The sequence below is a fragment of the Pan troglodytes genome, chromosome 11, assembly GCF_028858775.2.
Source record: "Pan troglodytes isolate AG18354 chromosome 11, NHGRI_mPanTro3-v2.0_pri, whole genome shotgun sequence".
Classification (NCBI taxonomy): Eukaryota; Metazoa; Chordata; class Mammalia; order Primates; family Hominidae; genus Pan; species Pan troglodytes.
In genome coordinates this window covers 21,938,895-21,953,524 of record NC_072409.2, presented here as the reverse complement: position 1 = coordinate 21,953,524, position 14,630 = coordinate 21,938,895, and the positions used below count along the sequence as shown (strand labels likewise).

Sequence of the window (14,630 nt, the reverse complement as noted above, 5' to 3'; positions counted from 1 at the left end):
CATGAGGCAGTATCAGGGTTCACACCCAGCCCTGCCTGTCCCCAAGGCCTGTGCTATTTCTACTGCCGCACACAGTCTTCTTGGCTCAAGAGGAAGACGAATTTGGGTAAAAAACAAGCAAGCAAAAAATGAGAATCCCCAAGAATTGACACTGGAACTATTTTAAAACTCCAGACCGAGCTGGTCAGACTCCATGGGAGGAGAGCCGCCAATGGGATAAGAGACTGTTCCAAACAACACCCTGGTTCCTGGTCAGAGCGGCCCGGATCCCAGGGCCATTAACATCATCCATTTCAAAAATACATAAATAAAATAGAGAAGTGTTCCGAGTTAGAGATGACAAGCTCCTGACAAGCACATTTCCAGGACAGAGGAAGAAAGAATGTTCCATACTTTAAGAGGTGGAAAGGAGGGGTGGTGTCAGGCAGTGAGGAAAAGAAGGGGCAAAGGAAAGTGTTCATCACTTTTAAAGAATGTCAGCTGATTTGTCAGCTCTCAGTGTTAATTGCTTTCAGGATTCCATAAAACATTTCATTGCTGTCTACATAATGGGGCTGCAGGATTCCAGCCCAGCTGACATCAAGCCCCTACAGCGTCACCCAGAGACAGGGTTACTCCTTCTGTATTAGTGAATAGGAATCACCCGACAGGATTCTGTCGTTCCCTGCTAGATGCTATATCTCCTATCATTTGGTGGATGGATGGGAGAAAGTTGAAATTATCACAAGGGCAACAACAGCAACATTGATAATAGCTAACACTTCTTAGGCTTCTACTGGAACCTCATCACTAGAGAGCTTTTGTCCATGATCCCTTCAAGTCCTCCTGGGGTCCCTGTGAGCCAAACACCACATTATCCACATTTTCAAAGAGAAGGAATTGGAGGCTCAGAGGGATGGGCAGCTCACTCAGTGTCACAGAGCTGATAAAGGGCAGAGTCAGGATTTGAATCCAGGTCTGTGTGCCTTCAGTCTATAACCCTAAGGAGGGGAGAAACCAGAAGCCATCTATCAGAAAATCTTTTGAAAATGCTATTCACTTTCTTCACAGAATTATAGTTTTCAGAGTTAGAGAGGACTTAATCGCTCTTAATGTAGTCACATACTTGTGTTTCACCTCACACATGCAGTTGTCCCAGAGCCCAAGGTGTTGGTGAGTGCTTACTGCTTAACAGTGTGTAGAGTTGTGCTCTCAAAGTCAGTCCCCAGTCCCACCACTCACCATGAGGATGGTGGTCATTCTTTAAGGCCTAAGGTACATCTTAAAACCTTAGTAAAATTTGCCCAGATGTCCCACTGGAAGACGTGGAATTGCATATTTACTTTGAAGATTCCATTCCTAGAGCATTCACTGCCCCCCAAGTGACTTAATATAAAGCTTGGGTTCCAACATCTAAGAGATAGTCAGTTGCAGAGCCAGGGGCAGAAGACTCAATTGCCAGCTTTTGGTGATATTCTTGAGTTTGGTGACCCAACACATTGGTTGTTACCAAGGAGTGTGAATATCTCAAGTGTTCAAAAGGGTGAGGAAGAGGCAGGGAGAGGAAGGGGAAGATGGGTTGTGCTTTGAGGTAAGCAAGGTTCACAGATTGTGGAAGGACTAACACTTACTGAGCACATGCTTGGAGATACCAAGCCAGGGTGTTTCTTGTTTAATTATCACACAACTCTACAAGGTGGGTTTTATTATTTGTTTTACAAAGGCTTTATAAGAGACTTATAGGGGTAAAGCAACTTACCTAAAGTCACATAACTAAAAATGTCAAAGCCAGATTTGAATCCATAGTCTGTGGCCTTTCTTACAATTATTAGGTTATGTTATCTGAGGATAGGACTTCTGTCTTAGTCTCATTCATATCCACAGCGCTTAGCACAGAACCAAAACACAAGAAATACTCAGCAAATGTCTAGTGAATAAGTAAATAAGTTATGAATTAGTAAATGAATATGTGAATGAAGTAACTGATGAATGAATAAATTAATGTAATGAAGGAATATAAGAGCAGGTGAATAGATGGATGAAGAGACGAATGGATGGAGGGAAAGAGGGAAGAAGGGCAAGGGGGGGGGATAAATGGAAAATAGATGAATGTTTGGGTAGACAGATAGTTAAATGGATGAGTGAATGAATCCCTGAGTGTCTAAATACAGTAATAAATAAATGAGTTGAATAACTGGTGAATAAAGCTCAACTTCGTAACAACTTCAGCTTTCTAACTTGACAAGGGAGGTGAGCTATCATTCCATAATTGGGGTACATAAGGAGAGGTGGTCTATAAAGCTCTATGTTATAGCTTATGATGGTTGCATCTAGATCTAAAAACAACACTCATTGAGGTAGGAAATAAAAAGTAACAAATGAGCTCCTTTTCTCTTCCAGGCTAACAAATGAAGCTCAGAGTGACTGCCTCTTGCATCTCCAGAAGTTTGAATGCAGTGACTCCAATGAACGCTACAAATGAGTGATAATTGCACTATTTTTAAAAGGCTGGCTGGATCTATTAATAAAAAAGTATATATTTTATATATATATCAGCATATATATCTCAGTATGTGTATTTCAGTCTGTATGTGTCTATATATCAGATATACTAATATAATATTTAAAGAGAAGAAAGGATACAAGAGGTAAAAGACCACTAGGCAGAGATCCCTGACCCAACCATCCTTGATAACTTGATCTGTGCTCTTGAGTAAGCCCTCTTCTCCCTCTGAGCTACAGATTTCTAATCAGTAGAAGGAATGGTTTTAAATTTCTGGCCTCTCTGGGCACTTCAGGACTCACCTGGTGTGATTCTGTGATCCATTGTGGCATACTTCTCAAATGGACACTTCTAAACCTTAGAATCTCAAGTTGCACATACAGGCTAGCTAATAAAACATTTGGCTGGCCTGCACAGAATAACTCATGCCATTCCTCTTAGGCTTAAGATCATCCTGTCTGCCTCATGATCCCCACACACCCAACACATCTTACTTGTAGAGACCGTCGGGCTCCAGACACTTGAAGATGACTGAGTAGATACTGACTTCAGGGACCTCTCCATGGCTTCGACCAGCTGCTACACAAGATGTGCCCAGGCCAGAGAGTAAGTCATCAGCAAAACTCAGGAATTCTCCTGGAGGGAGAAAAAGAAAGATGAGCTCCCCAGCTCAGGCCATAGTGAGCAGACGTTTTTGCTGTCATCCAAACCTATCAAATGTCTTGATACCATTATCAAGAAAAATAATGGATAGAAAAAGCAAAAGGTATGAAAATGAAACAGATTTGTATTTAGCCTTGATGACTCTTTGTTCATATTTATGCGCAATTTTTTCATCCATAAAGTGGAAACACTAATACCTACCTTTATAAGATTGTAGCAAGACTCAAATGAGGTAAATTATTGTGTAATAAAAATTCATGAAAAGGTAGCAAGGATATTATGCTTTTTTTTTTCTGTAACTATTCTGGCCTTGTCACTGTCATTCACTCCCTGTTAACTCCTTGAGCAAAGCTCTTCTCTCTTAGAATTGCATTTTCCTTCTTTGTATAATGAAGGAACTGGACTAAAGATGTAAAATAATTTTCATGTCAAATTGCCACTGTTAGGCATGGGTACTGGATTCATGGAGTGTTATTGTGAGATGGACAGAGACCAGCTAAGGAGTAAAGAGTTCTGTGATTGGTTAGTGATGAAGGTCATGGAACCTTCACCATGTACAGGATGTACATGATGTCATGGAACGTTCACCATGTACAGGATGGAACAATGGGAGACTATGTGCCACATATTTGTGATCCTCAAACTCCATCACTTCTTTAATTTACTTTAAATCTAACCATTGGATTTTAAGAAGTAGTGGAAGTTTACTAGAAACAGAACTAATAAAGAAGTCTAGGAAGTAAAGAAAACTAGAAAGAATAACTGAACATCTAGACTCTTGGGATCTAGTCTTAGTTCTGTTGAGAATTTGCTGTATAGTCTTGGGCAACTAAATCCTCATTTTTTGTGCTTTAGTTTTCTCCTCTGCATGGTGAAGGTGCTAGAATCATTGTTAGGATTCTTGAAAAAAATAAAATAAAAATACAGATATGAACAAAAATTAAGTTATAAGGATAAACATCGCAGTACTATTTATACCAGCAAGAATGTAGAAACAGCTAAATGTCCAACTACATAGAAATGGCTATATCAATTGAGTTCAATGATGCAATAGGCTATTTTATAGTCATTAAAAATAATCTGTGAAAGAATATGAAAGGATATTTATGACATAATGTGAAGTTAAAAACAGGTTACACTATTACAAAATAATCTCATTTTTGTAGAAATTTTATATGCACATGCATTTAAAAACAGAAGGAAGAAAATAAAAACAAATGTTTAAGGTGGACTGTCTGGAGAGTGACATAATGGGCACTTTTTCTATCTTATTTTTGCTTATCTCTATTTTAAAAATTATCTTCAATAAACATATATTGCTTTTGTAACCCATAAAAATATCAATAAAAATTACTTAAAAATAGATAAAGTAAATGGGCCAGACTAAATGGCCTCTAAGTTCCCCTCCAATTCTAAAATTGGATGATCTAGGAAAAAAACTGACATATGAGGTATTTTTGTACCGCACAGTATAAAATGATACGAGGCCTCTCAACTGTTGTTTTCTTCTTTTCTTCATGCCTGATAGAGAGTTCCTCAGAGCTCTATTCATGTACAGCCCCACTAATAAACCAGAAAAGGGTGCCAGCTCCATTACATCCTCTCTACCTGGGGTTAAGAACAAGACAATGTCATGAAACCATAAAAGAACAATAGTGTTGGCTCGTGTTTCAGAAGACTAGGACTCAGATCAGCCTGGTGGTGCTTCTCTACCAAGGAACTGGTTGAACAGAATATACAGATCACTTCCTGTTGGTCTTTCAAAGAAAAGTTTCATTCTTTATTTTATTTATTTATTTTTTAATTTTAATTTTAATTTTTTTGAGACAGGGTCTCATTCTGTTGCCAAGTCTGGAGTGCAGTGGTGCAACCTTGGCTCATTGCAGCCTCTGCCCCGCAGGCTCAAGAGGTCCTCCCACCTCAGCTTCCCAAATAGCTGGTACTACAGGCATGCACCACCACACCCAGCTGACTTTTGTATTATTTGTAGAGATGGGGTCTTACCCTGTTGCCCAGGCTGGTCTCAAACTACTGAGCCTTGGCCTGCCAAAGTGCTGAGATTATAGGCATGAGTCACTGTGCCTGGCCCAAAAGTTTCATTCTTAAAGAAAAACAGTTTTAAAAAGAAGAGTTTCATTCTTCATCTCACAAGTGAATCTTGCAAGACTTATCTGACTGAATTGGCCAGATGGCCCTGGGATTCAGCCGAACAACAGTTCTAGAAGGTATTTGCTCCTATAGTCCAATAGAGCAGGTCTTGATGGGTACTGTTTCTTGGTTTCTATTTTTCACGAAGACAATACATGGTTCATAGACTTGACGCGTAGATGCTAGACTCAGGATCAAGTGTCTAAATCAGGGTAGTGTTGGCAACAGGCAATTTCAGCTGCTACTGCAAGACAGACCTGAGACTGAGTACTAATTCCACCATGGGCTGCAAGTCCTTAAACTTCTCAATGTCTCCATTTTTCTTTTTGTTACAAGGAGTTAACAGCACTCTCATGCATTTGGAGTCTACAGAGTAAAGCCAAGGGTCTAGAAAGAAACAAAGATGCCTAGAACCAGAGGTTTGTCTGGAAAATGAAGATGTGAATGAATCTTTTATTCAGCATAATTTTGGCATCCCACATTTCTTCTGTAGGCCTCTTATATCAGTTTCTTTCATAGTACAACCAGAAACTAACAATATGTCCATTTCAAAAAATATCACAAATTCCAGAGCAATGCATGTGATAAAAAGTAAAAAAAAAAAAAAAAAAAAAAAAAAAAGGGGGGCATTGGTGGTGAGGGTGAGGGTAGTGGAGAGAAAAGACATGGGATTATTCACTAGATGGAGTGAGGGTCTTATTTCACTTGGGTACTCAGGATTCCAAGTCCGGCTACATGTGTTTGTTTTCTTTGAGCTTGGATCCATGTCTGTCTGCTTTTCAATTTGTTTCCAGATAGCCAATGAGAGAGCTGGATCTTCATGAGTGTATTAGTCATTATCACATTGCTATGAAGAAATACTTGAGACTGGGTAACTCATAAAGAAAAGGGATTTAATTGACTCATGGTTCTGCATGTCTAGAGGGGCCTCAGGAAACTTACAATCATGGCGGAAGGCACCTCTTCACAGGGTGGCAGGAGAGAGAATGAGTGCCCAGGGAAGGGGGAAATAGCCCCTTATAAAATCATCAGATCTCATGAGAGCTCACTTACTATCACGAGAACAGCATGGGGTAACCACCCCCATAATCTAATCAACTCCCTCGAGGTCCCTCCCAGGACACATGGGGATTATGGGAACTACAATTCAAGATGAGATTTGGGTGAGGGTACAGCCAAACCATATCAATGAAGGAACTCAGTATGTTTGTGGCCTGTGTTAATTACCTGTCTTGAGATGAAAAGATGGCTGATATTCATTTTCAAATGGGAATAGCTTTCCAGATAGTTCCATGAATTTCAGAATAATTGGGACCATGGATACAAGCCCCATAAACATGTCAGGTCAGTAAGACTGGCATGATTCTATGTTCTGAAAAATTCTAAGGTTTGCAGGTTTAATTCAAGTGAAGGAACTGGCTCACCTGCAGTATATGCAGTAGAACTAGTCATACCAAGATCATTATAAGGATATTTAGTGCCCAGTTCTATTCACAACTGTATGAATATAATCATCTTCAAATGAGAAAGTTAAAAGGAAGGCAACTGACATCTAGTACATATTTTTCTTTTTTCCATTTAATCCTCACAGCAATCTAACAAGTTAGATTTTATCTTCCCCATGGTAAAGCTGAGGTTAATGTTGCAGTTAAAAAGGAAGATAGCTGAGATTAGAACCCCTATTTTTTCAGTTCCAAAGACATACCTTTTCTTTTATACTATGCTGCCTCCTAGAGAAAGTTTGAAAATGATAGCATTAGAAAGGGAGGTTTCTCAATGCTATTCAATTTGCAATTGAATTCCCGCCACACTCTTAGCTTGAGGAATGAGACAATAAAAGAAATGGTCCCTGACCTTCTACAGCTTGTAATCTGACAACAGGAAGGGTTGTTAAATACAAGAACAAACCTATAAAGTAAACTGTAAGATTGCTTTTTTTGGCACTGGATTTCAGAAGGTTTAAATGCAATTTAGATGAAGACAGGTGAATGAAGTAATCCCCCAGTGTTCTTCCTCACCCAGTGGAGGGGGTACTAAGAAAGGCATGGGGGCTTCTCTATGCACAAATGAAAATCAATGCAATTCAACACATGTATTGTAGTTCCACAACATAACATACTCTGCATCTGGCAACCATACAATTGAATGAGCAATAATATACAGAGCAGTGGTTAAGAGCCTGGGCTTTAAGTTTACTCTGCCTAAGATTAAATCCTAGTACTCCACTTACTGCTTGTCTTGGACAAGCTCCTTAACTCTGTACATCTATATTCTTATATGTAAAACGAGGAGAATAATAGTATCTAACTTAGACAGTTGCAAACATCATATAAAATACTGTATACTGGAACACAGTAAGAGCTTAAAATGTGTATCAACTACCACTGTTTTTGTTTTTCTCTTTTTTTTTCTCTTTTTTTTTTTTTTTTTTTGAGAAAGAGTCTTTCTCTATTGCCCAGGCTGGAGTGCAGTGGCATGATCTCAGCTCACTGCAACTTCCACCTCCCGGGTTCAAGCAATTCTCCTGCCTCAGCCTCCCGAGTAGCTGGGATTATAGGTGCCCACCACCATGCCTGGCTAATTTTTGTATTTTTAGTAGAGACAGGGTTTCACCATGTTGGCCATTCTGGTCTTGAACTCCTGACCTCAGGTGATCTGCCTGCTTCAGCCTCCCAAAGTGCTGGGATTACAGGCATGAGCCACTGTGAGAGCCTTGTTTTTCTTATTCTTGTTTTCAACATAACAGAGTAGAGATAAGGACTCTTAAAGATATCTTTTTATCCAAGCTTCTCTTTTTACAGGTGACAAAACTGAAGATCAGAGAAGGACAGTGACAGGTCCATGCCCATACACTCAACAGGAGGAGATTTGGAACAAAAACTTGGTGTCTTGACTCCTGGAGTCTCGGAGATAACTTGTACCAGCCAACTTATGAGATAAAATCACTGAGAATTTAAAATCTCTCAAAGCTAACACAGGAGCCCTTCCTCCCCAATTTCTGACCACTTTATTCAACATGAATGTGATATACAGTCCCTGGGCAATTACTACGCACCAGACACTGTGCTAGGTACATGGTTCCACCTTGCCATCTTCTTAAGCCTGGAATTTCTGAGAAAGACACAAAGTCTCCAAGAGATAGGAGTTTAGTACGTTTCTAATATGTCATATATTTTAACAGTGGTTTGCAGATTATAACATAGAGAACTCCAGGGGCAAGGATGAACACTAACAGGAGAGAGATTGGGGCCAGTCTTCCATATACTCACACTAACCTTCAACTAGATCAACTCTAGTTTGATCTATTTTATATACTAGCGGTCCAAGTTTTTACTTAGTTTTTTACAAAACTGTTTATAAAAGTTGGTTTTAAAGTTTTATTGCTTAAAGTGTTTGAATTCCAGAACTGTGCTGTATTCTCTGATAGAAATACAGAGGCTTGGGAATGCTACACCTTAATTCAAGGATTTGCAGCTACTCAGGGGCAGAATCCAGAATCAAGCCCCACTGTCTTGCATCTGAGCCCCATGCACCTTTCACTAGGCCACTCTACCTGGGAGGCCTCTGCTCCGTCCTCCCTGGTACCTTGTTAGGGGCTTATGGTAGAACCCTCCTAGAACCCAGGCTGCTGCTTCTGCCTCGCCCAAGTTCGTCCAAGTCTCTAACATTCTTTTCCTGTTTTTCTTTCCTTGAAAACAGATAGGGAGTTGGGAGTCGCTGTACAGGAATGTGCCTGTTCCCCATTACAGCTCTTCTGGGGCTGTAACCCGAGTGGGCTGGGGCCAGACCCCCACACATTTCTTTATCCACTCAGACTCTAGCCTTGCTCTCATTACCTTCCGCAGAAAATGTTAATCATGATTCTGCTGCAGCTTCAGAATCAACCCAACAAAGCATGGATCAATTTTTCTAGAGGCCCCACCCCCTATTCCTCAATTCCCTCTCCCTCTCCTTTCAGCAGTCCCTCAATCCTCCTCCTTGTTTCCCCTCTCTCTCTCTTTCTCCCCTCACCCTCTTGCTTCTGAATGAGTTGAGGTCACCGTCAAAGCCGGCCACATGAGCAAATTGAAAACAGGTTGGGAGAAAAGCAGAAAAGAAATTCCAGAATGGAAGGAGCAGTGGGAGTGGGGGGATGTGGGGGTGGGGACGGCAAGTTTTTTAGCCCAGGTGAGGAGAAAGGTCCCCAGCTCAGGGCTCCACACTCTTTTCGGGAAACACCAAGAGGATTTAGGAGTCGTCACTCTGGGCCTGGCCTCTCTAACCTGCAGATGCTCTTTGTCATGGTGCCCAGGGAGAAGCACAGCTCTCTCTGCATTTCCTTTACTTGGGCAACTGTAGAAATTCATTATGAGAACTTGTCAGGGACAAAATGCATCTTTAAGGGCCTCACACCTATCAGCTGCAGTTGGTTTGTTTCTTCTCAAACATGGTGTTATTTTAAATCTGAAGAAGCAGTGTGTAGAGATCCTCACCTTTATTGTAATGGCAGTAGGAGGTAGTAGAAAGAGAGTGGGTTTTGGGGAGCAGATGACACCTAGTTTTGAAGCCAGACCTACCACTTATGAACTATATTATGTAGAGATGGATGATTAAACTCTCAGAGACTGCTTCTTCATCTGAAAAGATGATCCTATCAATTTCAGAGAGTCAGGTGAGGATTGAGTAAGAGAATATTTATAATATGTCTGATACATGAATAGCTTACAAATGTTAGTGCCCCCCTCACCCCTGCTCCCTCAGGTCTGAATAATTTGTCTGATGGCAAAATTTTTAGTTATCATGCTCAGTTGCTTTTAGGTGCATTACATCATATCTAACTCCCTAAAACCTTCCTGTTTTTTTGCAAAAAGAAGACATTTTGGATGGAAGGAATGAATGAAATAAGAAACAAAGAAAGAAAGGAAGCAAAAAGAGGGAAATAAAAATGTTATTTGGCTTTTATTACATGGCATCAACAACGCTAGACATTTTTACTTATATTGTCTTGGTTAAATATTCAAAACAATCCATCTTGCTTAAAATTCGATAAAACCTAATGAATTCAGTGAATTGTGCTTTTGCAGATGAGGAAACAGTTTCATCTGTAAATAACTTTCTCACAAAAATCTACCTAGGAATGTCAGAGTAAAGGCTGAAGTCAGGACATTCAGCACCCAAAGTCTGTGCCTTTCCTACTGCACATTTCCCTCCAGACTGCGAGATGTCTGGGGTGGGAATTCTGTTTCAGTCACCCTTGTGTTACTGGTGTCCAGCATAGGGCTGATGATGAAGCTATTTACTGAAGCCTGTGAAACTGAACTTCAGTGGTTGAAGCCTGGATCTGCTCCTATTTACTCGACATCAGCACCTGGCATTAGAACTCTCTCTTGGGATAGCCAGGCTGCCTCCTGCGTAACCTTTCAGGAGTAAATAGGACACAAATAATACAGGAAAGGAGGAAATGACGTAAAGATAAGGGCTCCAAAAAAAGGGAATAGTGATCTAGCAAATACCTACTGAGAGTTTCTGTGTGCCAGGCATCGTGCTGAGACTTCGGGCTCATCCTCATGCCTGCCCTCTAGTGGACACCTGTTGGTTTGACTGGCTATAAAGGCATGCCTCTTTCTACCAACAGCACCTGAGTTTTCCTTTGGGGAACCAGCTCTCCCCCAATCTCAGTCTAAACAATTTAGGTAGAGCTAAGGCCCCTTTTATCCTTCAGAGACTGGCATGTGATCGATGGCCAGCCATTTCATGTCAAAGGTCAAAAAGACAAGTGACCTAGGCTTAATCAGTCAGACTAACTCCAGGTACAGACACCAACCAAGTTCTGATGACATTATTTGAAGCCCTGGACCCAGTTGTGTCTGAGGCCTAGATCTACCCTTGGGTAATTCAGATACATGAGTTAGTATTTTTGCATTTTTGCAACTTTCCATTTGTTTTCTGTTCCTTGCAATCAGGAGTCCTCTCAAATACAAATCCTATGAGGTATGTTTTATGATTGCCATTTTATAAATGAAAAAATAATGCTCACAGATCTAAATCAAGTAGTCCAAAGTCATACTCCATCTAAATAAGAAGGCTGGAATTCAGATTCAAAGCTGTCAGACTCCAAAACCCGAGCCTTTCCTATCATAAAACGCTGCCTAGGGTGAGGAATACAAAGACTACTAATTAACAAGAATTCACGGGGTATCTCCAGTGTCCTGCTTCCTCGGGCCCCTTCTTCCTCACTTCCTGGGCTCCTTTCCTCACTCATGCATTCCAGCCATGCAGACATTCTTCCTCTTCCTCTAACATGCCAAACATACTCCCACCACAGGGCTTTTGCACCTGTGGTTTCCATGGAGCCTTCTTCCCCTTGTCATTGTATGGCTTACTCCCTCTCCTTTCCCAAATCCTTGCTCAAATGTCACTTGCTCAGAAAGGCCTTCTGTGGCCACTCGGTCTACAGGAGCATCCACTATCACCCTTTACCCTCTTAACCCATTTATCTTTACAAAATTTATCACTGTCTCTCATATATTGATGGATTGATATATTGCCTGTATCCCCTGCTGTAAACCCTGTGAGTAAGAGAATTTGTTCACTTAGAATGGTGTCTGTACACAGTAGGTTTTCCACAAATATTTATATAGTGAGTGAATGTATCTGTTGTGTGCTTCAAACTGAGCTGATGGCTGGGAGCACAAGCATAAAGAACACTTTCGTTTGAATTCCCTGGAAAGCAGAGCTTAAGAACAATGGCTTGGGTGCAGAAGGTATATTTGGGAGGTGATTCCAGGGAGCAGGTATGGGGTAAAGGGCAGAGTAAGACAGGGAAGAGAAAAAGTCAATATAAAGGTATATCTTCAAGTTTGCTACTGTACATGATGGGACCTAATTCTGCAAGACCCTTTTCAGGAGGGAACAACATACCCCCCAGAACTGTTTGGCTGGAAGTCGGGGAGATGGGGCACTTATCTACCAATTCCTGATTCCCATTGGTTGAGTCCTGTTTTAGTCTATTCTCATGCTGCAATTAAAGACATATCTGAGACTGGGTAATTTATAAGAAAAAGAGGTTTAATGAACTCACAGTTCCACATGGCTGGGGAGGCCTCAACATCATGGTGGGCAAAGGAGGAGCAAAGGCACGTCTTACGTGGTGGCAGGCAAGAGAGCTTGTGCAGGGGAACTGTCCTTTATAAAACCATCAGATCTCCTGAGAATTATTCACTATCATGAGAACAGCACAGGTAAAACCTGCCCCCATGATTCAATTACCTCCCACTAGGGTCCCTCCCATAACACATGGGGATTATGGGAACTATAATTCAAGATGAGATTTGGTTGGGGACACAGCCAAACCATGTCAAGTCCTTCACCCAGGAGTGTTATTTCCCCACACTTTTTTAAAGTTGTACTTGCACACCGGCCTAGGGAGCTCCTTCAATCTCTCATAAGGCTGTGGGGCAGAAAGTGCAAGTGTGCATCTGAGGTCACTGGCAGCACAAAGTGAGCCTGAGTGTGCACAGAGCTGCTCACCACAGCTGCAGCTGAAATAGCCATGGGCCAAGAGGATATGGCATGGCCCCAGAGGCATCTGCTATAAAGATACAGTCTCTGCCTTTAAGGAGTTTGTAAAAAGAGCAACTGACTTGTCTTCCTTCTTGAGGTCTAGGACAAACTTGTTAGCCTCACTGTTCAAAGAGTTCACAAGCAGTTATCGAACACCCTCTAGGCGCCAGGGAAAGGACTACAACTGTGGTCACAGCTCTGAACCACAGGAACAAAACCTCTTCCCTGTGATGCTCACAGTTTTGCAAGGGAGAACGGCAAGGACTGCTTTTACGTGCAGCCAACCAAGGAGTCCTGCAACTTATGATTAATACTGAATTTAATAGTATTAACCTCAACATTAATATGCACTTGGCTTATAAAGCCTTCCTTTTTCTACTGCTGGATTAATTAGAGCCATAAAAGCCCTCGTCATCCCCACTGTCTCGAGGACAAATGATGCTAATGCATTTGGCTGCAGCGGGTATTGCTAACATGTGTGGGGAAAGCTGATTTGGGGACCAGGCTGGGGAGAAGGGGGAGGGATGAAGGAAGGCCAAGTTCTCCTCCCCCACCATCACTCTTTAAGGACCACAGTGTGAGTTCACTGCCTTTGAAGCACTCATCCATGGAGGGTTTTCTTTTACTTTTTTCCTTTTTAAAATTCCATTCCCAAATGTTATATCATTGTAAAGTGGAAAGAACCAACTGTACAATGTGCTTCCTATCAGATTCTCAGTTCCCCTAATACTTCCAACTTTCTCTGGGCCAAACACTTCATTCAACATCTCCCTCTCTGTACAAAAAGGCAAAAACCACGAGGTTGCTGACGGTGGGCCCTAGGAGCCCCTCTGTCCACAAATGTGATGAAAAAGCATAGTATCTGGCAGGGTTGAAGTTATGATTCTTATTTTGTGAAGAAGAAAAGAGAGGCTCAGAGAGTTAAGGCAAGCCTTCCAAACACACAGCTACTACCCAGCAAAGCTAGAACTTGAACCCAGGTTGATCCAATTCCAAAGCCTGTTGTTTTTCCACCACAACAGGCACTTCTTAATTGCTCTGTCTCTGTGAACTTCAGTCTCCTTGTCTCTAAAATAAGGATATCAGGGCCAGGCACAGTGAGTGCCCCATGCCTGTAATCCCAGTTCTTGGGGAGGCTAAGGCAGGAGGATCACTTGGGACCAGGAGGTCAAGATCAGCTTGGACAGCATAGCAAGACCCCATCTCTAAAACAAAAAACAAAAAACAAAAAACAGCCAGGTGTGGTGGCATGTGTCTGTAGCCCTAGCTATATGAGAGGCTGAAGTGGAAGGATCACTTAAGCCCAGGAGATCAAGGTTGCAGTGAGCTGTGACTGTGCCACTGCACTCCAGCCTGGGCAATAGAGTGAGACCCTACCTCAAAAAAAAAAAAAAAAAAAAAAAAAGAGGATGTCAGTATCTACTCTACAAGAAAGTGAAGAAGAGTACATTAAATCCATTAAAGGATTTATAATCTGCAAAACATGATGTATATGTCAGTAGATGTTGCTAAGGAAAATTCACACAGTGCCAGGTAAGGTAATAAAAATGCCAGGTCAGTACTTCTGATACATGTGCCAATGTTCAGCTCCAAGGACATAGCAGGGCACAAAAAATGTGATAGTGAAGGATCTTTAATAACCTGGAAACATAGCCATCTTAAACAAAGCAGAATTTGAATGCCAATACACTAACTCACTTCACACACGAAGAAAAAAGTTGGGGTATGAGGATGCTATGCTGCAGGAAAATGTAGTCCTGAGATTAGAGCTTCCATAACTCTTCCCTAGTTCTCT

At 41.4% G+C, this 14,630-nt stretch overlaps 1 protein-coding gene across 5 annotated transcripts in view; it reads right to left on the bottom strand.

Annotated features, from left to right (window-relative positions):
* ASTN2 (astrotactin 2) overlaps positions 1–14,630 on the bottom strand; it is a 980,365-nt gene that overhangs the window by 59,001 nt on the left and 906,734 nt on the right. For all 5 annotated transcript variants that reach the window (XM_009457169.4, XM_009457172.4, XM_009457170.4 and 2 more), the window contains one exon: positions 2,977–3,118. In XM_009457169.4, the coding sequence (XP_009455444.2) occupies positions 2,977–3,118 (142 nt within the window). The remainder of the gene's footprint in view (positions 1–2,976; positions 3,119–14,630) is intronic.